Here is a 25,015-nt window from a genome sequence, read left to right as displayed (position 1 = left end):
GTGTGACTGACCACTCGATAGTGCGGCCCCTCACTGTGTGACTGACTGACCCCTCGATAGTGCGGCCCCCTCACTGTGTGACTGACCCTCGATAGTGCGGCCCCCTCACTGTGTGACTGACCCTCGATAGTGCGGCCCCCTCACTGTGTGACTGACCCTCGATAGTGTGGCCCCTCACTGTGTGACTGACTGACCCCTCGATAGAGCGGCCCCTCACTGTGTGACTGACTGACCCCTCGATAGTGCGGCCCCTCACTGTGTGACTGACCCCTCGATAGTGCGGCCCCCTCACTGTGTGACTGACCCCTCGATAGTGCAGCCCCCTCACTGTGTGACTGACCCCTCGATAGTGCGGCCCCCTCACTGTGTGACTGACCCCTCGATAGTGCGGCCCCCTCACTGTGTGACTGGCCCCTCGATAGTGCGGCCCCCTCACTGTGTGACTGACCCTTCGATAGTGCGGCCCCCTCACTGTGTGACTGACCCCTCGATAGTGCGGTCCCCTCACAGTGTGACTGACCCCTCGATAGTGCGGCCCCTCACTGTGTGACTGACCCCTCGATAGTGCGGCCCCTCACTGTGTGACTGACTGACCCCTCGATAGTGCGGCCCCTCACTGTGTGACTGACCCCTCGATAGTGCGGCCCCTCACTGTGTGACTGACTGACCCCTCGATAGTTCGGCCCCTCACTGTGTGACTGACCCCTCGATAGTGCTGTCCCTCACTGTGTGACTGACCCCTCGATAGTGCGGCCCCTCACTGTGTGACTGACTGAACTCGATATTGCGGCCCCTCACTGTGTGACTGACCCCTCGATAGTGCGGCCCCCTCACTGTGTGACTGACCCGTCGATAGTGCGGCCCCTCACTGTGTGACTGACCCATCGATCGTGCGGCCCCTCACTGTGTGACTGACTGACCCCTCGATAGTGCGGCCCCTCACTGTGTGACTGACCCCTCGATAGTGCGGCCCCTCACTGTGTGACTGACTGACTCTTGATAGTGCGGCCCCTCACTGTGTGACGGACCCCTCAATAGTGTGGCCCCTCACTGTGTGACTGAACCCTCGATAGTGCGGCCCCTCACTGTGTGACTGACCCCTCGAACGTGCGGCCCCCTCACTGTGTGACTGACTGACCCCTCGATAGTGTGGCGCCCTCACTGTGTGACTGACCCCTCGATAGTGCGGCCCCTCACTGTGTGACTGACTGACTCTTGATAGTGCGGCCCCCTCACTGTGTGACTGACCCCTCAATAGTGTGGCCCCTCACTGTGTGACTGAACCCTCGATAGTGCGGCCCCTCACTGTGTGACTGACCCCTCGATCGTGCGGCCCCCTCACTGTGTGACTGACTGACCCCTCGATAGTGCGGCCCCTCACTGTGTGACTGACCCCTCGATAGTGCGGCCCCCTCACTGTGTGACTGACCCCTCGATAGTGCGGCCCCTCACTGTGTGACTGACCCCTCGATAGTGCGGCCCCCTCACTGTGTGACTGACCCCTCGACAGTGCGGCCCCCTCACTGTGTGACTGACCCCTCGATATTGCGGCCCCCTCACTGTGTGACTGACCCCTCGATAGTGCGGCCCCTCACTGTGTGACTGACCCCTCGAAAGTGCGGCCCCTCACTGTGTGACTGACCCCTCGATAGTGCGGCCCCCTCATTGTGTGACTGACCACTCGATAGTGCGGCCCCTCACTGTGTGACTGACCCCTCGATAGTGCGGCCCCCTCACTGTGTGACTGACCCCTCGATAGTGCGGCCCCCTCATTGTGTGACTGACCACTCGATAGTGCGGCCCCTCACTGTGTGACTGACCCCTCGATAGTTCGGCCCCTCACTGTGTGACTGACCCCTCGATAGTGCGGCCCCTCACTGTGTGACTGACTGACCCCCCGATAGTGCGGCCCCCTCACTGTGTGACTGACCGCTCGATAGTGCGTCCCCCTCACTGTGTGACTGACTGACCCCTCGATAGTGCGGCCCCTCACTGTGTGACTGACCCCTCGATAGTGCGGTCCCTCACTGTGTGACTGACCCCTCGATAGTGCGGCCCCTCACTGTGTGACTGACCCCTCGATAGTGCGGCACCTCACTGTGTGACTGACCCTCGATAATGCGGCCCCTCACTGTGTGACTGACCGCTCGATAGTGCAGCCCCTCACTGTGTGACTGACCCCTCGATAGTGCGGCCCCCTCACTGTGTGACTGACCCGTCGATAGTGCGTCCCCTCACTGAGTGACTGACTGACCCTCGATAGTGCAGCCCCTCGCTGTGTGACTGACCCCTCGATAGTGCGTCCCCCTCACTGTGTGACTTACTGATCCCTCGATAGTGCGGCCCCTCACTGTGTGACTGACCCCTCGATAGTGCGGCCCCTCACTGTGTGACTGACCCTCGATAGTGCGGCCCCTCACTGTGTGACTGACCCCTCGATAGTGCGGCCCCTCACTGTGTGACTGACCCCTCAATAGTGTGGCCCCTCACTGTGTGACTGACCCCTCGATAGTGCGGCCTCTCACTGTGTGACTGACCCCTCGATCGTGCGGCCCCCTCACTGTGTGACTGACTGACCCCTCGATAGTGTGTCCCCCTCACTGTGTGACTGACCCTCGATAGTGCGGCCCCTCACTGTGTGACTGACCCCTCAATAGTGTGGCCCCTCACTGTGTGACTGACCCCTCGATCGTGCGGCCCCCTCACTGTGTGACTGATTGACCCCTCGATAGTGTGTCCCCCTCATTGTGTGACTGACCCTCGATAGTGCGGCCCCCTCACTGTGTGACTGACCCCTCGATAGTGCGGCCCCCTCACTGTGTGACTGACTGACCCCTCGAAAGTGCGGCCCCCTCACTGTGTGACTGACCCCTCGATAGTGCAGCCCCCTCACTGTGTGACTGACCCCTCGATAGTGCGGCCCCCTCACTGTGTGACTGACCCCTCGATAGTGCGGCCCCCTCACTGTGTGACTGGCCCCTCGATAGTGCGGCCCCCTCACTGTGTGACTGACCCTTCGATAGTGCGGCCCCCTCACTGTGTGACTGACCCCTCGAATGTGCGGCCCCCTCACAGTGTGACTGACCCCTCGATAGTGCGGTCCCCTCACTGTGTGACTGACTGACCCCTCGAGAGTGCGGCCCCTCACTGTGTGACTGACCCCTCGATAGTGCGGCCCCTCACTGTGTGACTGACCCCTCGATAGTGCGGCACCTCACTGTGTGACTGACCCCTCGATAGTGCGGCCCCCTCACTGTGACTGACTGACCCTCGATAGTGCGGTCCCTCACTGTGTGACTGACCCCTCGATAGTGCGGCCCCTCACTGTGTGACTGACTGACCCCTCGATAGTGCGGCCCCTCACTGTGTGACTGACTGACCCTCGATATTGCGGCCCCTCACTGTGTGACTGACCCCTCGATAGTGCGGCCCCCTCACTGTGTGACTGACCCGTCGATAGTGCGGCCCCTCACTGTGTGACTGACCCATCGATAGTGCGGACCCCTCACTGTGTGACTGACTGACCCTCGATATTGCGGCCCCTCACTGTGTGACTGACCCCTCGATAGTGCGGCCCCTCACTGTGTGACTGACTTACCCCTCGATAGTGCAGCCCCCTCACTGTGTGACTGACCCCTCGATAGTGCAGCCCCCTCACTGTGTGACTGACCCCTCGATAGTGCGGCCCCCTCACTGTGTGACTGACCCCTCGATAGTGCTGCCCCCTCACTGTGTGACTGACCCCTCGATAGTGCGGCCCCCTCATTGTGTGACTGACCACTCGATAGTGCGGCCCCTCACTGTGTGACTGACCCCTCGATAGTGCGGCCCCCTCACTGTGTGACTGACCCCTCGATAGTGCGGCCCCCTCATTGTGTGACTGACCACTCGATAGTGCGGCCCCTCACTGTGTGACTGACCCCTCGATAGTTCGGCCCCTCACTGTGTGACTGACCCCTCGATAGTGCGGCCCCTCACTGTGTGACTGACCCCTCGATAGTGCGGCCCCCACACTGAGTGACTGACTGACCCCTCGATAGTGCGGCCCCTCACTGTGTGACTGACCCTCGACAGTGCGGCCCCTCACTGTGTGACTGACCCCTCGATAGTGCAGCCCCTCACTGTGTGACTGACTGACCCCTCGATAGTTCGGCCCCTCACTGTGTGACTGACCCCTCGATTGTGCGGTCCCCTTACTGAGTGACTGACCCCTCGATAGTGCGGCCCCTCACTGTGTGACTGACCCCTCGATAGTGCGGCCCCTCACTGTGTGACTAACCCCTCGATAGTGCGGCCCCTCACTGTGTGACTGACCCCTCGATAGTGCAGCCCCTCACTGTGTGACTGACTGACCCCTCGATAGTTCGGCCCCTCACTGTGTGACTGACCCCTCGATAGTGCGGCCCCCTCACTGAGTGACTGACCCCTCGATAGTGCGGCCCCTCACTGTGTGACTGACTGACCCCTCGATAGTCCGGCCCCTCACTGTGTGACTGACTGACCCCTCGATAGTGCGACCCCTCACTGTATGACTGACCCCTCGATAGTGCGGCCCCCTCACTGTGTGACTGACTGACCCCTCGATAGTGCGGACCCTCACTGTGTGACTGACCCCTCGATAGTGCGGTCCCTCACTGTGACTGACTGACCCCTCGATAGTTCGGCCCCTCACTGTGTGACTGACCCCTCGATAGTGCGGCCCCTCACTGTGTGACTGACTGACCCCTCGATAGTGCGGCCCCTCACTGTGTGACTGACCCCTCAATAGTGTGGCCCCCTCACTGTGTGACTGACCCCTCGATAGTGCGGTCCCCTTACTGTGTGACTGACCCCTCGATAGTGCGGCCCCTCACTGTGTGACTGACCCCTCGATAGTGCGGCCCCTCACTGTGTGACTGACCCCTCGATAGTGCGGCCCCTCACTGTGTGACTGACCCCTCGATAGTGCAGCCCCTCACTGTGTGACTGACTGACCCCTCGATAGTTCGGCCCCTCACTGTGTGACTGACCCCTCGATAGTGCGGCCCCCTCACTGTGTGACTGACCCCTCGATAGTGCAGCCCCTCACTGTGTGACTGACTGACCCCTCGATAGTTCGGCCCCTCACTGTGTGACTGACCCTTCGATAGTGCGGCCCCCTCACTGTGTGACTGACCCCTCGATAGTGCGGCCCCCTCACTGTGTGACTGACCCCTCGATAGTGCGGCCCCTCACTGTGTGACTGACCCCTCGATAGTGCGGCCCCTCACTGTGTGACTGACCCCTCGATAGTGCGGCCCCCTCACTGTGTGACTGACCCCTCGATAGTGCGGTCCCCTCACTGTGTGACTGACTGACCCCTCGATAGTGCGGCCCCTCACTGTGTGACTGACCCCTCGATAGTGCGGCCCCTCACTGTGTGACTGACTGACCCCTCGATAGTGCGGCCCCTCACTGTGTGACTGACCCCTCGATAGTGCGGCCCCTCACTGTGTGACTGACTGACCCCTCGATAGTCCGGCCCCTCACTGTGTGACTGACTGACCCCTCGATAGTGCGACCCCTCACTGTGTGACTGACCCCTCGATAGTGTGGCCCCCTCACTGTGTGACTGACTGACCCCTCGATAGTGCGGCCCCTCACTGTGTGACTGACCCCTCGATAGTGCGGCCCCCTCACTGTGTGACTGACCCCTCGATAGTGTGGCCCCCTCACTGTGTGACTGACCCCTCGATAGTGCAACCCCCTCACTGTGTGACTGACCCCTCATTAGTGAGGCCCCTCACTGTGTGACTGACCCCTCGATAGTGCGACCCCCTCACTGTGTGACTGACTGACCCCTCGATAGTGCGGCCCCTCACTGTGTGACTGACCCCTCGATAGTGCGACCCCCTCACTGTGTGACTGACCCCTCGATAGTGTGGCCCCCTCACTGTGTGACTGACCCCTCGATAGTGCATCCCCTCACTGTGTGACTGACTGACCCCTCGATAGTGCGGCCCCTCACTGTGTGACTGACTGACCCCTCGATAGTGCGACCCTGTCACTGTGTGATTGACCCCTCAATGGTTCAAGACTGTATACAATATCTAGGAAATCACGAGCATTGGGATTCGACACGTGCAAAATCAATGGATTACAGCGTCTGATCTTGGGAGATCTTTGCTTGAATTGAACTTACCTTCCATTACTCATGATTCCACCATCTACACGTTGGAAAGTCACTTCATGTTTCCCGCAGGATGAAAAAGGAAGAAAGAAAATGAATCGACACTCAGTTAAATAATACTTCAGTTCGTCGTGTCATTTTACACAAGAGAGAAAGGCAGGTATTAGGAGCCCTTTCAGCCTTTCCTGACACCATCCATCACCTCGAAAATAGCGCCGTTCCTTCAACATTCATTTCAGCTTTGTGCGTCGAGGCCCAGTCAGAATTTAATTGAGAAGCCGGTGAGCCGATTACGCAGGAGTGCCAGAGCCCTAAGTTCAAGGGAACATCGCTCTCTTCAGTGTGTTTATGTGTGTTTGTTTGTGGAGATTTAATTCCTAATTCACTTTACTCCATGCCAAAGTCCCACAAACACAGCAAGGAGATGTCAAGGCTCAGTCAATCTATTGATTGGTGGTTGGAATGTCGGCCTGGTAACCAGGAGAACTCCTTGTCCTTTTTAAATGTTGTGCCATGGGGTTTTAGCACCAACCTGAACAAGCAGACGGGGGTCACAGCTCATCCGAAAGACGGCAGCTCCGACAGGGCGGCACTCCCTCGGTACTGCACTGGAGTGTCAGCCTAGATTATGCGCCCAAGGCCAACAATGAGGATCGAACCGGTCCTGTGTTTAACCAGCTTCCCCTAAAATGCATCTGCGCTATTCGCCTCAACCACTCCCTGTGGGAGCGAGTTCCACATTCTCACCACTCTCTGGGTAAAGAAGTTTCACCTGAATTCCCCATTGGATTTATTAGTGACTGTCTTATATTGATGACCCAGAGTTCAACAGAAAGACCAGCAAAGGAGAGGGACTGCATTGGAAAAGGAACGATCCACAGTTTAATCAGCCTGCACAAGCCTCTTTACTTGAAATATTTCATCTAACTGCAAGATTCTCAACTCTATGAAAGGTGGATATTTTGGAGAAACATGCTTCAGCAAATGGAAAATAAACATAAAATTAAAAACGTGCAGCCTTTTAAGTTTTTGGGGTAGAATTAGCGCTCATTAAGGAGACAGAGCAAAGAAACACATTCCATTTCAGACATTATTGTCACTCCCAGGGCAGGTACAGCACGGGTTAGATACAGAGTAAAGCTCCCTCTACACTGTCCCATCAAACACCCCCAGGGTAGGTACAGCATGGGTTAGATACAGAGTAAAGCTCCCTCTACACTGTCCCATCAAACACTCCCAGGGCAGGTACAGCATGGGGTTAGATACAGAGTAAAGCTCCCTCTACACTGTCCCATCAAACACTCCCAGGGCAGGTACAGCACGGGTTAGATATAGAGTAAAGCTCCCTCTACACTGTCCCATCAAACACTCCCAGGGCAGGTACAGCACGGGGTTAGATACAGAGTAAAGCTCCCTCTACACTGTCCCATCAAACACTCCCAGGGCAGGTACAGCATGGGTTAGATACAGAGTAAAGCTCCCTCGACACTGTCCCATCAAACACTCCCAGGGCAGGTACAGCACGGGTGAGAAACACAGAAACATAGAAACATCGAAAATAGGTGCAGGTGTAGGCCATTCGGCCCTTCGAAACTGCACCACCATTCAATAAGATCATGGCTGATTGTGCAACTTCAGTACCCCTTTCCTGCTTTCTCTCCATACCCCTTGATCCCTTTAGCCGTAAGGGCCACATCAAACTCCCTTTTGAATATATCTAACAAACTGACTTCAACAACTTTCTGTGGTGGAGAATTCCACAGGTTCACAATTCACTGAGTGAAGAAGTTTCTCCTCATTTCAGTCCTAAATGGCTTACCCCTTATCCTTAGACTGTGACCCCTGGTTCTGGACTTCCCCAACAACGGGAACATTCTTCCTACATCTAACTTGTCCAGTCCCGTCAGAATTTTATATGTTTCTGTCAGGTCCCCTCTCATTCTTCGAAATTCCAGTGAACATTAGCCTAGTCGATCCAGTCTTTCTTCATATGTCAGTCCTGCCATCCCGGGAATCAGTCTGGTGAACCTTCGCTGCACTCCCTCAATAGCAAGAATGTCCTTCCTCAGATTAGGAGACCAAAACTGTACACAATATTCAAGGTGTGGCCTCACCAAGGCCCTGTACAACTGCAGTAAGACCTCTCTGCTTTTATACTCAAATCCTGTCGCTTTGAAGGCCAACATACCAACTGCTTTCTTCACCACCTGCTGTACCTGCATGCCATCTTTCAATGAATGATGTACCATGACACCCAGGTCTCGTTGCACCTCCCCATTTTCTAATCTGTCACCATTCAGATAATATTCTGCCTCCCTGTTTTTGTCAGCAAAGTGGATAACCTCACATTTATCCACATTATACTGCATCTGCCATGTATTTGCCCACTCACCTAACCTGTCCATGTCACCCTGCAGCCTCTTAGCATCCTCCTCACAGCTCACACTGCCACCCAGCTTAGTGTCATCTGCAAACTTGGAGCTATTACATTCAATTCCTTCGTCCAAATCATTAATGTATATTGTAAATAGTTGGGGTCCCAGCACTGAACCTTGCGGTACCCCACTAGTCACTGCCTACCATTCTGAAAAGGACCAGTTTATTCCTACTCTTTGCTTCCTGTCTGCCAACCAGTTCTCTATCCACGTCAATACATTTCCCCCCCATACCATGTGCTTTAATTTTGCACACTAATCTCTCGTGTGGGACCTTGTCAAAAGCCTTTTGAAATTCCAAATACACCACATCCTCTGGTTCTCCCTTGAGCACTCTACTAGTTACATCCTCAAGAAATTCTATAAGATTTATCAAACATGATTTCCCTTTCATAAATCCATGCTGACTTGGACCGATCCTGTCACTGCTTTCCAAATGCTCTGCTATTAAATTTTTGATAATTGATTCCAACATTTTCCCCACTACCGATGTCAGGCTAACCGATCTATAATTCCCCGTATTCTCTTTTCCTCCTTTTTTAAAAAGTTGGGTTACATTAGCTATCCTCCAATCCATAGGAAGTGATCCAGAGTCAAAAGAATGTTGGAAAATGACCACCAATGCATCCACTATTTCTAGGGCCACTTCCTTAAGTACTCTGGGGTACAGAATATCAGGCTCTGGGGATTTATCAGCCTTCAATCCCATCAATTTCCCTAACAGAATTTCCTGACTAATAAGGATTTCCTTCCATTCCTCCTTCTTGCCAGACCCTCGGTCCCCTAGTATTTCCAGGAGGTTATTTGTGTTGTCCTCAATGAAGACAGAACCAAAGTATTAGTTCAGTTCATCCGCCATTTCTTTGTTCCCCATTATAAATTCACCTGATTCTGACTGGAAGGTTCTACATTTGTCTTCACTGATCGTTATCTCTTCACATATCTATAGAAGCTTTTGCAGTCAGTTTTTATATTCCCAGCAAGCTTACTCTCATATTCTATTTTCCCCCTCCTAATTAAACCCTTAGTCCTCCTCTGCTGAATTCTAAATTTCTCCCAGTCCTCAGGTTTGCTGCTTTTTCTGGCCAATTTATATGCCTCTTCCTTGGATTTAACACTATCCCTAATTTCTCTTGTTAGCCACAGTTGAGCCGCCTTCCCCATTTTATTTTTACGCCAGACAGGGATGTACAATTGTTGAAGTTCATCCATGTGATCTTCAAATGTCTGCCACTGCCTATCCACCGTCAACCCTTTTATTATCATTTGCCAGTCTATTCTAGCCAATTCACGCCTCATACCATCGAAGTTACCTTTCCTTAAGTTCAGGACCCTCGTCTCTGAATGAATTGTGTCACTCTCCATCTTCATGAAGAATTCTACCATATTATGGTCACTCTTCCCCAAGGGGCCTCACACAACAAGATTGCCAATTAATCCTCTCTCATTACACAAGACCCAGTCTTGGATGGCCTGCTCTCTAGTTAGTTTCTCGACATATTAGTCTAGAAAACCATCCCTTATACACTCCAGGAAATCTCCTCCACCGTATTGCTACCAGTTTGCTTAGCCCAGTCGAAATGTAGATTAAAGTCACCCATGATAACTGCTGTACCTTTATTGCATGCATCCCTAATTTCCTGTTTGATGCCATCCCCAACCTCACTACTACTGTTTGGTGGTCTGTAAACAACTCCCACTAGCATTTTCTGCCCTTTGGTATTCCGTAGCTCTACGCATACAGATTCAACATCATCCAAGCTAATGTCCTTCCTTACTGTTGCGTTAATCTCCTCTTTAACCAGCAACGCTACCCACCTCCTTTTCCTTTCTGTCTATCCTTCCTGAATATTGAATACCCCTGGATGTTAAGTTCCCAGCCTTGGTCACCCTGGAGCCATGTCTCCGTAATCCCAATTACATCATATCCGTGAACAGCTATCTGCACAATTAATTCATCCACCTTATTACGAAGGCTCCTCGCATTGAGACACAGAGCCTTCAGCCTTGTTTTTTTTAACACATTTGTCCTTTTAGAATGATGATGTAATGTGGCCTTTTTTGATTTTTGCCTTTGATTTCCTTATCTCCTTTCTATCTTTTGCTTCTGCCCCCATTTTAGTTTCCTCTGTCTCCCTGCATAGGTTCCCATCCCCCTGCCATATTAGTTTAACCCCTCCCCAGCAGCACTAGCAAACACTTCCCCTAGGACATTGGTTCTGGTCCTGCCCAGGTGCAGACCGTCCGTTTTGTACTGGTCCCACCTCCCCCAGAACTGGTTTCAATATCCCAGGAATTTGAATCCCTCCCTCCTGCACCACTCCTCAAGCCACATATTCATCTGAGCTATCCTGCTATTTCTACTCTGACTAGCACGTGGCACTGGTAGCAATCCTGAGATTACTACCTTTGAGGTCCTACTTTTTAATTTAACTCCTAGCTCCCGAAATTCAGCTTGTCGGACCTCATCCCATTTTTTTCCTGTATCGTTGGTACCTATATGCACCACGACAACTCGCTGTTCACCCTCCCCTTCCAAAATGCCTTGCAGCCACTCCAAGACATCCTTGACCCTTAGATACAGAGTAAAGCTCGCTCTACACTGTCCCATCAAACAATCCTAGGGCAGGTCGAGCACGGGTTAGATACAGACCAAAGCTCCCTCTACACTGTCCCATCAAACACTCCCAGGGCAGGTACAGCATGGGATTAGATACAGAGTAAAGCTCCCTCTACACTGCTCCATCAAACACTGCCAGGGCAGGTACAGCACGGGTTAGATACAGAGCAAAGCTCCCTCTGCACTGTCTCATCAAACACTCTGAGGACAGGTGCAGCATGGGGTTAGATATAGAGCAAAGCTCCCTCTGCACTGTCTCATCAAACACTCCTAGGGCAGGTACTGCACGATATAGATACAGAGTAAAGCTCCCTCTACACTGTGACATCAAACACTCCCAGGGCAGGTACAGCACGGGTTAGATACAGAGTAAAGCTCCCTCTACACTGTCTCATCAAACACTCCCAGGGCAGGTACAGCACGAGTTAGATACAGAGTAAAGCTCCCTCTATACTGTCTCATCAAACACTCCCAGGGCAGGTACAGCACGGGGTTAGATACAGAGAGTATGCTGTGAGGGGAGAGAAACTCGTAAAAACAAAAGCGATTATTGCTTGAAGCTGGCGCTTGTTTAAGTTTTGCTTCGATGTCAAGAAGGAATGGCAGCGACTGTGTGTCTCCTCCTTAACCGGCTACAAGATGCACTGCAGCAACTCACCAAGGCTTCTTCGGCAGCACCTCCCAAACCCGCGACCTCGACCACCTAGAAGGACAAGGGCAGCAGGCGCATGGGAACACCATCACCTCCACGTTCCCCTCCAAGTCACACACCATCCTGACTTGGAAATATATCGATTGTTCCTTCAGCGTCGCTGGGTCACAATCCTGGAACTCCCTCCCTAACAGCACTGTGGGAGCACCTTCACCACACGGACTGCAGCGGTTCAAGAAGGCGGCTCACCACCACCTTCTCAAGGGGCAATTAGGGATGGGCAATAAATGCCGGCCTTGCCAGCGAAGCCCAAATCTCGAGAATTATTCTTTTTAAATTCTGATAGAAAGGTATTTAAATCCATCCTAGCCAGGAGAATAAATCAGGCAGTCGATTCACCGACGGCAAATTCATGTCCCAAAAGCTCCCGGGGGCGCGGAGTGTAGGGGGCGGGGAAGAAATTCGACTTGGCCGGGGATGCAAAACAGACGTTATTGCATCTGTCGCCGTTACCACTCCGCCTGACAGTCACTTTTCTAGACGTGACGTAACTATTGGACAGGACGTATAACGGGTGCCTAATTCAACAGTGTCTAAGGCCAAGTGAACTTTCGCCCTCCCGTCCTCCCGACTCGTTCTCACAGTAAGGAGTGATTCTCGATCATTGTCTTGCTGTGAAAGATATGCCGGTGGACATGAAACACTAAACACAGCTGACTCTAACGCACAAAGTTTCTTTTTTATTAAAAACATTTTTGTTTTCTGCCATTCAGGAAGAAGTGGAGAAATACCCGGAAAGATTGTAATATCCTGGCCCGATAATCTGTCGGCTAAATCAGATCCACAGATTCATTTATTGAGCATTCGCCTCAGGGAGATAAAGGAGATGGCAGAGAGAAGCCATCAGATCTCCACAGGAGCCTGTGAGTAATGATTCACAATTAGTTTAAGAGCAGATTTACGACGCGAGTGTTGGCATTCGGAGCTGCTCCTGCTGTGCTTTCTGAAGCTATTCTCGTCAACGTAGGAACAGGGGGAGGCCATTCAGCCCCTTGAGCCTGCTCCGCTCTTCAATCAGATCAGGGCTGTCCTGCACCTCAACTCCACCTACCCTCTATCACTCCGAATCCCGAATACCCGTACGCACCTGTGGTTTGTACAGCTGTCACAGGTTTGTACAGCTGTCGCATTTGAAGGGGCTTCTCCGCGATTTCTGGTTGCAGTTCAGTCCCACGCTCCTGATCTTTGGGCACCCTGTGCGAAGGGGGAGCGGGCAGGTCGGAAGGCCTCCTCGTAGGACTGCTCCTGGGCCTGGCCAAGATGGCCATTAACCGGTCCAGGCAGCGGGCGGTCGAGGGGGTCATTCAGCCCGAATGCCTGCCTCTCGTCCGCGGTTACATCCGAGCCAGGGTGTCCCTGGAGATGGAGCACGCGGTGTCCACCGGTACGCTCGCGGCCTTCTGCAAGAGGTGGGCGCCGGAGGGACTGGAGTACATCATTTCAACAGGGAACAGAATTTTAATTGAATTTGATTTGACAAGGCTCACATCAAAGTTTAATTGTTAATTTGTGGGTTTTGGTGCCCTTAAGAAAGGTGCACTCGATTTAAAACTTTTAGAAAAATAGTTGTAGAGCTGTTGCATCGTGAGTGGCTTAGCCAGTCACGTGATGTTCACAAGACTCAATAAAACCCCAACCAGTTGGGTTCGGGGTGGATGAACTGGTAATGTGTAGTGTGATTGTTAAACCTTTGTTAATAAACCAACCAGTTCTTAATAGCAATGTGTTGCTATGAATTCTTAAGCAAAGGTCCCATGAATCAAATATATTACACCAAGAAAAAGTCCATCATTCTCAATCGTGGAAACTACAATTGACTTCCAGCATCCACAGCCTTTTGACGATGGGGGGGGCGGGGAGGCCGAGAGTTCCAGACTTGTAGAAACATAGAAAATAGGTGCAAGAGTAGGTCATTCGGCCCTTCGAGCCTGCACCACCATTCAATAAGATCATGGCTGATCATGCAACTTTAATACCCCTTTCCTGCTTTCACTCCATACCCCTTGATCCCTTTAGCTGTAAGGGCCACATCTAACTCCCCTTTGAATATATCGAACGAACTGGCCTCAACAACTTTCTGTGGTAGAGAATTCCACAGGTTCACCACTCTGAGTGAAGAAGGTTCTCCTCATCTCGGTCCTAAATGGCTTACCCCTTATCCTTAGACTGTGACCCCTGGTTCTGGGTTAGTTTCTCATGAATTCCCTGTTGGATTTAAAAAATCACGAAAGACTTGAATTTCTGTAGTGCCTTTCACGAACGCCGGACGTCCCAAATCACTTTACAGCCAATGAAGGACATTTTGGAGTGTAGTCACTGTTGTAATGTAGGAAACACGGCAGCCAATTTGTGCACAGCAAGCTCCCACACACAGCAATATGGTAGTGAGAAGTTAATCGGTTTTAATGATGTTGATTGAGGGATAAATATTGGCCCCAGGACACCGGGGATAACTCCCCTGCTCTTCTTCGAAATAGTGCCATGGGATCTTTTACGTCCACCTGAGAGGGCAGACGGGGCCTCGGTTTAACGTCTCATCTGAAAGACGGCACCTCCGACAGTGCAGCACTCCCTCAGTTCTATCTAAATAGGAATGCTAGCCCATCAGGATTCACTCAGTCCATCTGACGGCCCGACTCCTCTCCACAGAGCTGAGCTGACACATTACACACACATGCAAGCTGACCAACATTACACAGCGCCCATGGGTCCCGCCCTCCCCTCCCCGCAGTCGGAGGCAGGCTGCTGGCTGCCACTGAATTGCTTTCACGACGGATTTAGGCTGTACTGAATCTGAGCATAGCAGGAAGCAGCGGGCTCCGCCCCTGGCCATCGCGGAGTTAGCTGAGCTCAGGCTGCACTACAGTCGGGGACCTGAGAGGGACTGAGTGGCCCCTGGGGCCCGCGAAGCTGAACCATCAGCCGGGCTCCCCTTGCTCCTGGCTGTTGACCGCCCAGCCTCCATTGCTGGGAAGCCCGGGCGACGGCTGAGCGAGATGTCCTGCGCGGGAACGGTGCAGTTCGGTGGCAATGTTCCCGTTAAGCTGTGTGGCCAGGCACCTGTACAGCGGGTCTGGAGGTCCCGCACAGGCTGCTCAACGTCTTAACAGCGGAAAAGCCGCACGTGCGCGGAAATGTAAAATAGACCCGTTAGCGGGGTCGCATACCACCCCAAAAAGCGGAGAGGGAACACCGCTTGGCGGGCGAGGCCTCCATTGTCATTACTCGCTGTCCAAGGTCACACGGGTGGAACGGCCACTTGGACTAGTTACTGGAGGGCGGACAGCATTCATAGAGCCCAACCAAACAGTGGGCAGGCAGGCAGAACAGGGTGACGGGGGTCCGGGGGGGGGGTGGAAAGCAGCTGAACATACAGAGTAGAGCGTGGATTAAACCTGGCAGGTTTGCGAGAACAAACGGGAAATCAGGAAACACTTCACAAAAGCCTTGTCAGCCGTGGCTCAGTGGGCAGCACTCTCTGTCTCTCTCTCTCTCTCTCTCTCGCCTCAGAGTCAGAAGGTTGTGGGCTCCAGTCCCACTCCAGGGACTTGAGCACAAAAATCTAGGCCGACACTCCCAGTTCAGTGCTGAGGGAACGCTGCACTATCGAAGGTGCCGTCTTTCGGATGAGACATTAACCGAGGGCCTGTCTGCTCTCTCAGGTGGATGTAAAAGATCCCATGGCGCCATTTTGAAGAAGAGCAGGGGAGTTATCCCCGGTGTCCTGGGCCAATATTTATATCACTAAAATAAACAGATTATCTGCTCATTATCACATTGCTGTTTGTGGGAGCTTGCTGTGCACAAATTGGCTGCTGTGTTTCCCACATTACAACGGTGACTACACTCCCAAAGTACTTCATTGGCTGTAAAACGCTTTGAGACATCCGGGTGGTCGGGAGAGGCACTCGAGAGATGCAAGTCTTTCTTTCAAAGGGCAGTGGGAATTTGGAACTCCGCCCCAAAAGGCTGCCGTTTCTGGGGTTCACTTGGAGCGTTCACGGTCGAGACGATAGACCTTTGTTGGGTTAAGGGCATCGAGAGATACGGAGCAAAGGTGAGTAAATGGAGTTGAGGTGTAGAGCGACCATGATCTGATTGAATGGCGGACGGAGCAGGCTCGAGGGGCTGATGTCAGTCACTGATGAGAGAGTCCCTCAGCAATGTAATTGCAAAGTGGCTGCCATTTCTATCAGAATGGTCTCCATTGCCACTGGGTCCACGTTTGCCCTCCTCCCTTGGGCTCGATTGACAAGATTCCTTCTGCTTTCCCTTCCAACCCCACGTCACCACCATTAACCAGTCACTCGTCGCCCCTCCCCCTCCCCCCTCAATTGGAGGCGAGAGCCATCACTTAGCGTGACAGGAATGTGCGTTTCAAAAACCGACTTGCAAGTGTAGAGGAAGAGTTATTGAAAATGTAAACCAGGCCACGGGTTATCGAAAAAGGAAAAATTTGACGCGTGAAGGGAGGAGGTGGAGGTAGGAGTGCGGCTCCTCCTCCATCCTCCTCTCTCAGGGTGACATCACAGTGTGGCCCCACCCTCACTGGGTGACATCACAATGTGGCCCCTCCCCCTCACTGTGTGACATCAAAGTGTGACACCTCCCCTTCATTGGGTGACATCACAGTGCGGCCCCTCCCCTCACGGTGTGATATCACAGTAAGGCCCCTCCCCATCACTGTGTGACATCAAAGTGTGACACCTCCCCCTCACTGGGCGACATCACAGTGCAGCCCCTCACCCTCGCTAGATGACACCATGTGGCCCATCCCCCTCACTGGTTGACCTCACAGTGAGGCCCCTCCCCTCACTGGCAACATCACAGTGCAGCCCCTCCCCCTCAATAGATGAAATCGTGCGGCCCTCCCTGCTCAATGGGTAACATCACAGTGGTCCCTCCCTTTCCGCTCGCTGGGTGACCTCCCAAGGGCCCCACTCCCTCACTGGGTGACCTCACAGGGTCCCCTCTCCCTCAGTGGGTGACCTCCCAGGGTCCCCTCCCCCTCAGTGGGAGTGACCTCCCAGAGTCCCCTCCCCCTCAGTGGGTGACTTCCTAGAGTTTTTTTCTCCTCAGTGGGTGACCTCACAGGGGCCCCGCCCCCTTACTAGGTGACCTCCCAGGGTCCCGCCACCTCACGGTGACATCATAGGGGCCCCTCCCCCTCGCTGGGTGACCTCCGAGGGCCCCCCCTCACTGGGTGACCTCCCAGGGCCCCTCCCCCTCACTGCGTGTCCTCCCAGGGCCCCTCCCCCTCACTGCGTGACCTCCTAGGGCCCCTCCCCTCTGCGCTGGGTGACCTCCGAGGGCCCTTCCCCTCACTGGGTGACCTCCCAGGGCCCCTCCCCCTCACTGCGTGACCTCCCAGGGCCCCTCCCCCTCACTGCATGACCTCCCAGGGCCCCTCCCCTCTGTGCTGGCTGGGTGGCTGGAGGCTGCGGATGGTAAAGGTGAGAGGAGCATGCGGGGGCAACGCAAGCCACTCGGTATCGGGTTCCGCTACGCCGGCATGCAAGAGACGGACAAACGGTCAGTACCTGCCGGGGTGAAGGTGAAAGACTGGACTGCAATAAAGAACAAAAAGAAGACAGAGAAGATCGTGAGTCACAAAACAAAAGAAAATAAAAGCAACCAATCGCAAGGCACTAACGTCCGCAGGCACAACGCTATTGGTGGCTGGATCCCAGCAGCTATCCAATCACTAGCAAGTCACAAGGAAAGAAAAACACCAACAAACCAACCAGAGGTGAGAGCGAGGGAGGCCGCAGTTGACAGGGTCCCAGTCAAGGGTTAGTGAAGAGAGAGACAGAAAGCAGAGCAGAGCAGTCTGCGGAGAATTCAGCCAGCGAGGGTGGTGGAGCTCCCGTTCAGAGCGAGGATCGCCCAACACAGCTCGGGCCGACCTGGAGACTCACCCGCCCAGTATGGTCGGTACCCCACTGAGCACTGCATACACTGACTGAGCCATCCTTGTCAATAACAGTGGCCTAGAATCACGCCTGGGGCGATGAAGTGGGATGAACAGTATTGGCTCGGACGCCCTTTATACATAGCACCTGGTATACTCAATCCATTGACTGAAGTGGAGCTGTTGCCTGGATGTACAAGTTACATCTTCTAACCTGGTGTTGTAAGTGGATCATTGCAGTGCCCACCGACAGAGAGAGATGGTGGAACATTTTTCTTCTGCTGGCAAGCTGTGGCAGTGCCTTCTTCTCGTTCAGGGTTAAGGAAGACACTATTTGCATTGCGTAAAACCAGCTGGGATGGGTGGAATAGATGTCTGCTTTCAAAAAATTGCTTGTGCTCCTCAACACGATGGGTAAGTCGCACATTTGCAACCTGGCTGGTTCCTGGAAGCACAGAGATATGAGCAGGGGTTCGCTGGCTTACTGGTGAATGAGGGAGGGAGAGGTAACTTCCGCCGTCGTGACTTGGATGGTAAGTGGCCGCTGTCGCTCACCGGCCTCATGCCCAACCTGGCCAGTTGTCCATCCCCTGGAGATCAACGCGCTGAGAACCCGTGCGTCCTCTGCAACAGGCGGGGGACGCGCTGGAGGTGGGAGCGACGCCCCGGACACGTGTATGCGCAAATCGGCGCGGAGCGCATCTGCTCGCTCTCGTGCTCGCCAAGACGCGTTGCTGAACCGCGTTCCTCAGAAAATATATTCCTACCACATCGCCAACAGCACACACGGCAAGATGGCTCCGGACACAGAAAACGGTCCACCATGTGACTTTGCCCCGTGACCCTTTGATTGTATTGACATCAGTAGTTGCGTTACCCCAGTAGCCCACTAGGTGGAGCAGTAGAACACTAGGGGGGTGTGGGGGGGCGGGTGGGGGGGAGCTCTCTATTGCACATGACCCAGTGTTTCCCCGTATCCCTGGGGACGGGGGTTTTCTCCGCGGTAGCGCCGCGCACACCCCGGTTCCACCAGCCCCCCTCCCCCCCCCCCGCCCTACCCCACCCCCGCATGCTCACCTGCGTAGTTGCTGAGACCCTTCCTCTTCTTGCGTCGCCAGTACAGCCAGATGCTGAAGCCCATCAGGATGACCCAGCAGGCGCCGCCGATGCCCGCGATGAAAGCCGGCTGCTTCACCACGTCGGTGATCTGCTCGGTGATGCTGTTGTTGCTGCCGGGCCCCGTCATGAAGATGTCGTCGCCCCGGCCCCCTGCGGGAAATACTTTCCCCTTTCAGTTTTTTTTTACATCCCAGCCGAGAATTAAACAAAAAGCGAAGATCTACGTGGAGGGGCGGCTTTCGGCCCGTCCGTGCGTCTCCACGACACGCGAGCGCGGCAAAAAGGAATCAATTGAGGGCGGTCTGCCACCCTGTTACCGAGGGAGCTTTCTCAGAGCAAGGAGCCTGGCGTGACCTTTAACTCCAGGAGCCTGAGAAATAACATTCGGAGGGATAAAAGCAAAGGGGTTATTATTCCCCTATCTTGGCGCTCTTCCCTTGGAAAATAGTAGTGGGAGGACCCATGGGCTGAATAAGTGTCTGACAGGCCACGGTGTGAACACTCAAAGAGTGGATAGAAAGGGCCTCTTTCCCTCAGCAGAGGGGTTAATAACCGGGGGCAAAGATTTAAAGTAATGGGGGGAGGTATAGTGGGGAATTGAGGGGAAATTTCTTCAACCAGGGGGTGGTGGGGGTCTGGAACTCTCTGCCTGAAAGGGCGGTAGAGGCAGAAACCCTCACCACATTTAAAAATACTTGAAGTGCCGTAACCAACAGGGCTACGGACCGAGAGCTGGAAAGTGGGATTAGGCTGGATAGCTCTTGGTCGGCCGGCGCGGACACAATGAGCCGATTGGCCTCCTTCTGTGCTATAAATTTTGATTAGTCTATGATTCCACGGCCATATCCATTTTTATGAATACTAAGGGAATCAAGGGATATGGGGACAGTGCAGGAAAGTGGAGTTGAGATCGATCAGCCATGATCTTATTGAATGGCGGAGTGGGCTCAAGGGGCCGAATTGCCAACTCCTGCTCCTAATTCTTATGTTCTTAGCCCAGTCCTATGCAGTAGGAGGATGCTATGTGATTCCACAACCCATATGAAATAGAGAGGGACCACCCAAACCTTCCGCATGCGAATATCCCACTGGCGGATGAAGGCACGGCCGCCAATGGTGGAGAGATGAAAATTGTGCATACTCAAAGAGTCCAGAATTGGAGGAGCATGGAGATCTCAGGGAGTTGTGAGGCTGGAGGAGGTTACAGAGATAGGGAGGGCCACTGGCCATGGAGGGATTTGTAAACAAGGGACGAGAGTTTTAAAATCGAGGCACTGCCGGACCGGGAGCCAATTTCGGTCAGCGAGGACAGGGGATGATGGGTGAACGGGACTTGGTGCGAGTTCGGACACGGAGCTGTAATGTATGAACCTGTGAGTATGCTCACAAAGTTGTAGAGCTGTTGCATTGTCATGTGATGTTCACAAGACTCAACAGAACTCCAGTCAGTTGGGTCTAGGTCATCCACGATGTGGTATGCAATTGTGAGCCTAGTGGATGAACTGATAATGTGTGGTGTGGTTGTTAAACCTTTGTTAATAAACCAACTGGTTCCTAATCTCAATGTGTTGCTATGAATTCTTAAGCAAAGAACCCATGAAGCAAATGCATTGCAATGGGCAACCAAGCTTTGGACGAGCTCGAGTTCACGGAGTTCACATCGAGAGGTGCAAGAATTGCAGCGACACTCACTCTGCCTCAGGGGGGCTGGGGGAATGACGGGTCAGAACGGCACTTACCAATAACGATGGCCTGTGGTTCGCTCTTCACACCGACCCCGGCACCCGTGCTGGCCGCCACTTGGACTCGGTACTGGACGCGGGGAAGCAGGCCACCAATCAGCACCGAGCGGATGGCAGCATCCACTGTCTTGTTGATGTGAAAGCGGGAGGCGTTGCCCAGGCACCAGATCTGTCGACAGGTATGTGGAGAGAGGGGAGAAAGAGCAGAAAGTTACCGAGGGCGATCAAGGCAACGGGTCTCTCCGGGTTGCTGCGCGTCACAACATCATCGAGTGCCCTCATGTGTGCACCAGTGAGTACGCTCACAGGTTTGCAGAGCTGTTGAGGTGGCCATTAACCGGTCCAGACAGTGGGCTGTCGAGGGGGTCGTTCAGCCCGACTGCCTGCCTCTCTTCCGCCGTTACGTTCGGGCCAGGGTGTCCCCGGAGATGGAGCACGCGGTGTCTACCGGTCGCTCGCGGCCTTCCGTGAGAGGTGGTTGCCGTAGGGACTGGAGTGCATCATCACCCCCGGCAACCAAATTTTAATTTGAACCACGTAATGTCTAAAGTTTAACTTGTTTAAGTTTGTCAGTTTTAGTGCCCCCGCCCCCCCTCCCCCCCCCCCCCACCCGATTTAATCAGGGGGCACTTGATTTAATGATTTATTGTTTTACAGGTGCAACTAAAATAGTTGTAGAGCTGTTGAGGTGGCCATTAACCAGTCCAGGCAGTGGGCGGTCGAGGGGGTCGTTCAGCCCGACTGCCTGCCTCTCTTACGCCATTACGTTCACGCCAGGGTGTCCTTGGAAATGGAGCACGGGGTGTCCACCAGTATGCTCGCGGCCTTCCGCAAGAGATGGGCGCCGGAGGGAATGCATCATTTCAACAGGGAACAAAATTTTAATTTAATTTGATTTGACAAGGTTCCCTTTAAAGTTTAATTTTAATTTGTTGGTTTTGGTGCCCTAAAGAAAGGGGCATTCAATTTAAAACTTTTACAAAAATAGTTGTAGAACTGTTGCATCGTGAGTGGCTTAGCCAGTCACATGATGTTCACAAGACTCAATAAAACCCCAGTCAGTTGGATCTAGGTCATCCACAATGAGGTATGCAGTTGTGAGCCTAGTGGATGAACTGGTAATGTGTAGTGTGATTGTTAAACCTTTGTTAATAAACCAACCAGTTCTGAATAACAATGTGTTGCTATGAATTCTTAAGCAAAGAACCCATGAAGCAAATACATTACAGTGAAGACAGGATGAGAGCAGACCATTGGCCTTGCTAACGATGATGACCCAGCCCATTGCTTGACGAGCAAACCAGAGGCATATAGTCGTGCAGTGGTTATTTACTGGACAACAATCCAGAGGCCTGGACTAGTAATCTAGTTTCTAGATTGACCTAGAGAACGTCAGCAGTGTGAGAATTTCAATTCATTCGAAAAAGAAAATATGGAAATAAAAAGTTGAGTTGTTTAACTCGTTCCTGGGATGTGGGCGTCGCTGGCAAGGCCGGCATTTATTTATTTATTTTTTTTAAATTCGTAGCCAATCGTTCCAATTCTTTGTCAAATCACAAACGCCAGAGGTCACCTTGCACATGCCAAGGATCACTCTGCGCCAATGCTCTTAGCCAAAAGGCCTAGAGCCACTGCACCATTCCTGGAAGTACTGCAATACCAGGTTCGTGCCATGGAGGTGGATGGGTCAAGCCACCCCACACACCTCCGTGGAGGTGGATGGGTCAAGCCACCCCACCCACCTCCTGTTTCCAAAAAAGCAAGCATATACCTTCCTGACCAGGGAGAAACCACCCGGAGGTCATGGTGGCTGGTCAGGTCAGTTACGCATGATCTTAGCCAAAAGGTCGAGTATCCCGCATTTGGGGACATCGCAGGCGTCAGCACACCCGAAGTGCAATGGGCTAGCCTCGTCCTGGGAGAACCACCTTCTTGATCATTGTTACTCCCCTGCCAGGTAAGTAGCCGGCATTTATTGCCCATCCCTAACTGCCCCTTGAGAAGGTGGTGTGAGCCGCCTACTTGAACCACTGCAGTCCGTGTGGTGAAGGTGCTCCCACAGTGCTGTTAAGGAGGGAGTTCCAGGATTGTGACCCAGTGACGATGAATGAACGGCCGATATATTTCCAAGTCAGGATGGTGTGTAACTTGGAGGGTAAATTGGATGTGACGGTGTCAGTAAAAGTGACCACGCATCTGCCGGATTGTTGTAAAAACCCAACATTTTCACTCATGTCCCTTCAGTGAATGAAACCTGCCATCCCTATCCGGGCTGGGCCGATTTGTGATTGACTCTTTACTGCCCCTCTGTTGTGGGCCCAGCAATACACTCCGTCATATCAAACTTAGGGCAACTAGAAATGGGCATTAAACAATGGCCTTGCCAGTGATGTCCGCATCGTGAGAACGAATTTGAAAAAAAAGATGGTGGAAATCCATTCTCTGTCCTCCGAAACTGCAAGTAATGGCAACTCCTCATGAAGGCAAAAAAATCACGGGGAAAACAATAGGGGGAGAAATGACAGGAAATTGCTCCCCAATTACCAATTCAAGGAGTGCAATATCATGGTTATCCAAGATACATCAGCAGATGACCTGAAACAAAGCTCTCCTCCATTCAAGCATTGAATCATTCAGTTACAATTCCCTTGAAAAGAAGGAAATATTCACAGACAGGTTTCACTGTTGCCATGCGTTGTTATTCCTGTGGAGAGATTATTCAGTGGGAAGTTGGGTTGAGGTGAATGTCGACTCACTCACCCGTGGATTCGGAAGGGGAGGGTGTGGGGTGACAGAGAGCTCCGTGGCAACCGTTACAGATGGTCTTTGCTTTGATAAGTTACTGATATTAAATGAGGACTGCTGATCGGCAACTAATGGGACTTAACGCAGGCGTTGGGCCAACTCAATTGCAAACACGAGCGTCCGAACACCTGTTTTAGCTGGCCACCCAGGCCACCTGCAAATCTGCGTTTACCAGTATGCCGCCGCTCGTAACAAAGAGGCGTACTTGGGCCTGACGGTTGGGGCCCCAAAATTGTTCCATATTTCACCCGGTTTACCGCCTGGAATATGGATGCCATGAAGAACAATTTGTGCCGCACTGTGTGAGTCGGAGCTGCACTGATTGCCTTTGACAGTCCATGTTAATCCACAATTTGTTGTTTAATAAAAAACTAATGACGGGCAGTGGATGTGACACTCTGTTTTTCACCTTTGCGTCCTTTGATTGCAGACCTGGGCAGACCCAATCTGCTCAACAAATACAAGCTCGCCGAATTGGCTGCAAGTTGTCAAACACATTCAGAGAGGCCGCAGGTTGAGAAAGGAAAAAATTGACAATCTGATGCAGCAAATCATGCACATTAATGGGATAGTGTAGTTTTACTCTGCATCTAACCCCGTGCTGTACCTGCCTTGGGAGTGTTTGATGGGACAGTATCGATTTACTCTGCATCTAACCCATGCTGTACCTGCCCTGGGAGTGTTTGATGGGATAGTTTAGGCGGAGCTTTACTCTGTGTCTAACCCGTGCTGTACCTGCTCTGGGAGAGTTTGATGGGACAGTGCAGAGGGATCTTTACTCTGTATCTAACCCGTGCTGTACCTGCTCTGGGAGTGTTTGCTGGGACAGTGTAGGGCTAGCTTTGCTCTGTATCTAACCCGTGCACTACCTGCCCTTGTAATGTTTGATGGGACAGTATAGAGGGATCTTTACTCCGTCTCTAACCCGTGCTGTACCTGCCCTGATAGTGTTTGATGGGACAGTGCAGAGGGAGCTCCACTCTCTATCTAACCCAGTGCTTTACCTGCCCTGGGAGTGTTTGATGGGACAGTGTAGAGGGACCCTTACTCTGTATCTAACCTCTCCTCTATCTGCCCTGGTAATGTATGATGGGACGCTGTAGAGCAAGCTTTACTCTGTATCTAACCCCGTGCTGTACCGTCCCTGTGCGTGTTTCATTGGACAGTGTTGAGGGAGCTTTACTCTGCATCTAACCCATGCTGCAGCTGCTGTTGGAGTGTATGATGGGACAGTGTAGAAGATCCTTTACTCTGTATCTAATCCCATGCTGTACTGATACTGGGAATGTGTGATGGGACAGTGGAGAAAGAACTTTCCTCGATATCAAACCCGTGCTGTCCCTGCCCTGGGAGTGTTTGATGGGACAGTGTAGAGGGAGCTTTGCCCTGTATGTTACCCTGTACTGTATCTGCCCTTGGAGTGTGTGATGAGACAGTGTAGAGGGAGCTTTACTCTGTATCTAACCTCTGCTCTACTAGCCTTGGTAATGTATGATAGGACACTGTAGAGGGAGTTTTACTCC

General features: G+C 52.8%; 1 protein-coding gene and 1 pseudogene across 5 annotated transcripts in view; both read right to left on the bottom strand.

Annotated features, from left to right (window-relative positions):
- robo2 (roundabout, axon guidance receptor, homolog 2 (Drosophila)) overlaps positions 1–25,015 on the bottom strand; it is a 790,970-nt gene that overhangs the window by 112,904 nt on the left and 653,051 nt on the right. For 4 of the 5 annotated variants that reach the window (XM_070893256.1, XM_070893258.1, XM_070893257.1 and 1 more), the window contains exons 16-18: positions 20,685–20,856; positions 18,904–19,095; positions 6,161–6,203 (exon numbers count right to left, since the gene is read on the bottom strand). In XM_070893256.1, the coding sequence (XP_070749357.1) occupies positions 6,161–6,203; positions 18,904–19,095; positions 20,685–20,856 (407 nt within the window). Of the gene's footprint in view, positions 1–6,160; positions 6,204–17,455; positions 17,483–18,903; positions 19,096–20,684; positions 20,857–25,015 lie in introns of all 5 variants that reach the window. The other variant, XM_070893255.1, reaches the window with a different exon arrangement.
- LOC139276628 (U1 spliceosomal RNA) lies at positions 22,526–22,652 on the bottom strand (annotated as a pseudogene).

The sequence above is a fragment of the Pristiophorus japonicus genome, chromosome 11 (assembly GCF_044704955.1).
Source record: "Pristiophorus japonicus isolate sPriJap1 chromosome 11, sPriJap1.hap1, whole genome shotgun sequence".
In the NCBI taxonomy this organism is placed as follows: domain Eukaryota; kingdom Metazoa; phylum Chordata; class Chondrichthyes; family Pristiophoridae; genus Pristiophorus; species Pristiophorus japonicus.
The sequence above is the reverse complement of the archived record's forward strand: the minus strand, read 5'-3'. Positions and strand labels throughout refer to the sequence as shown.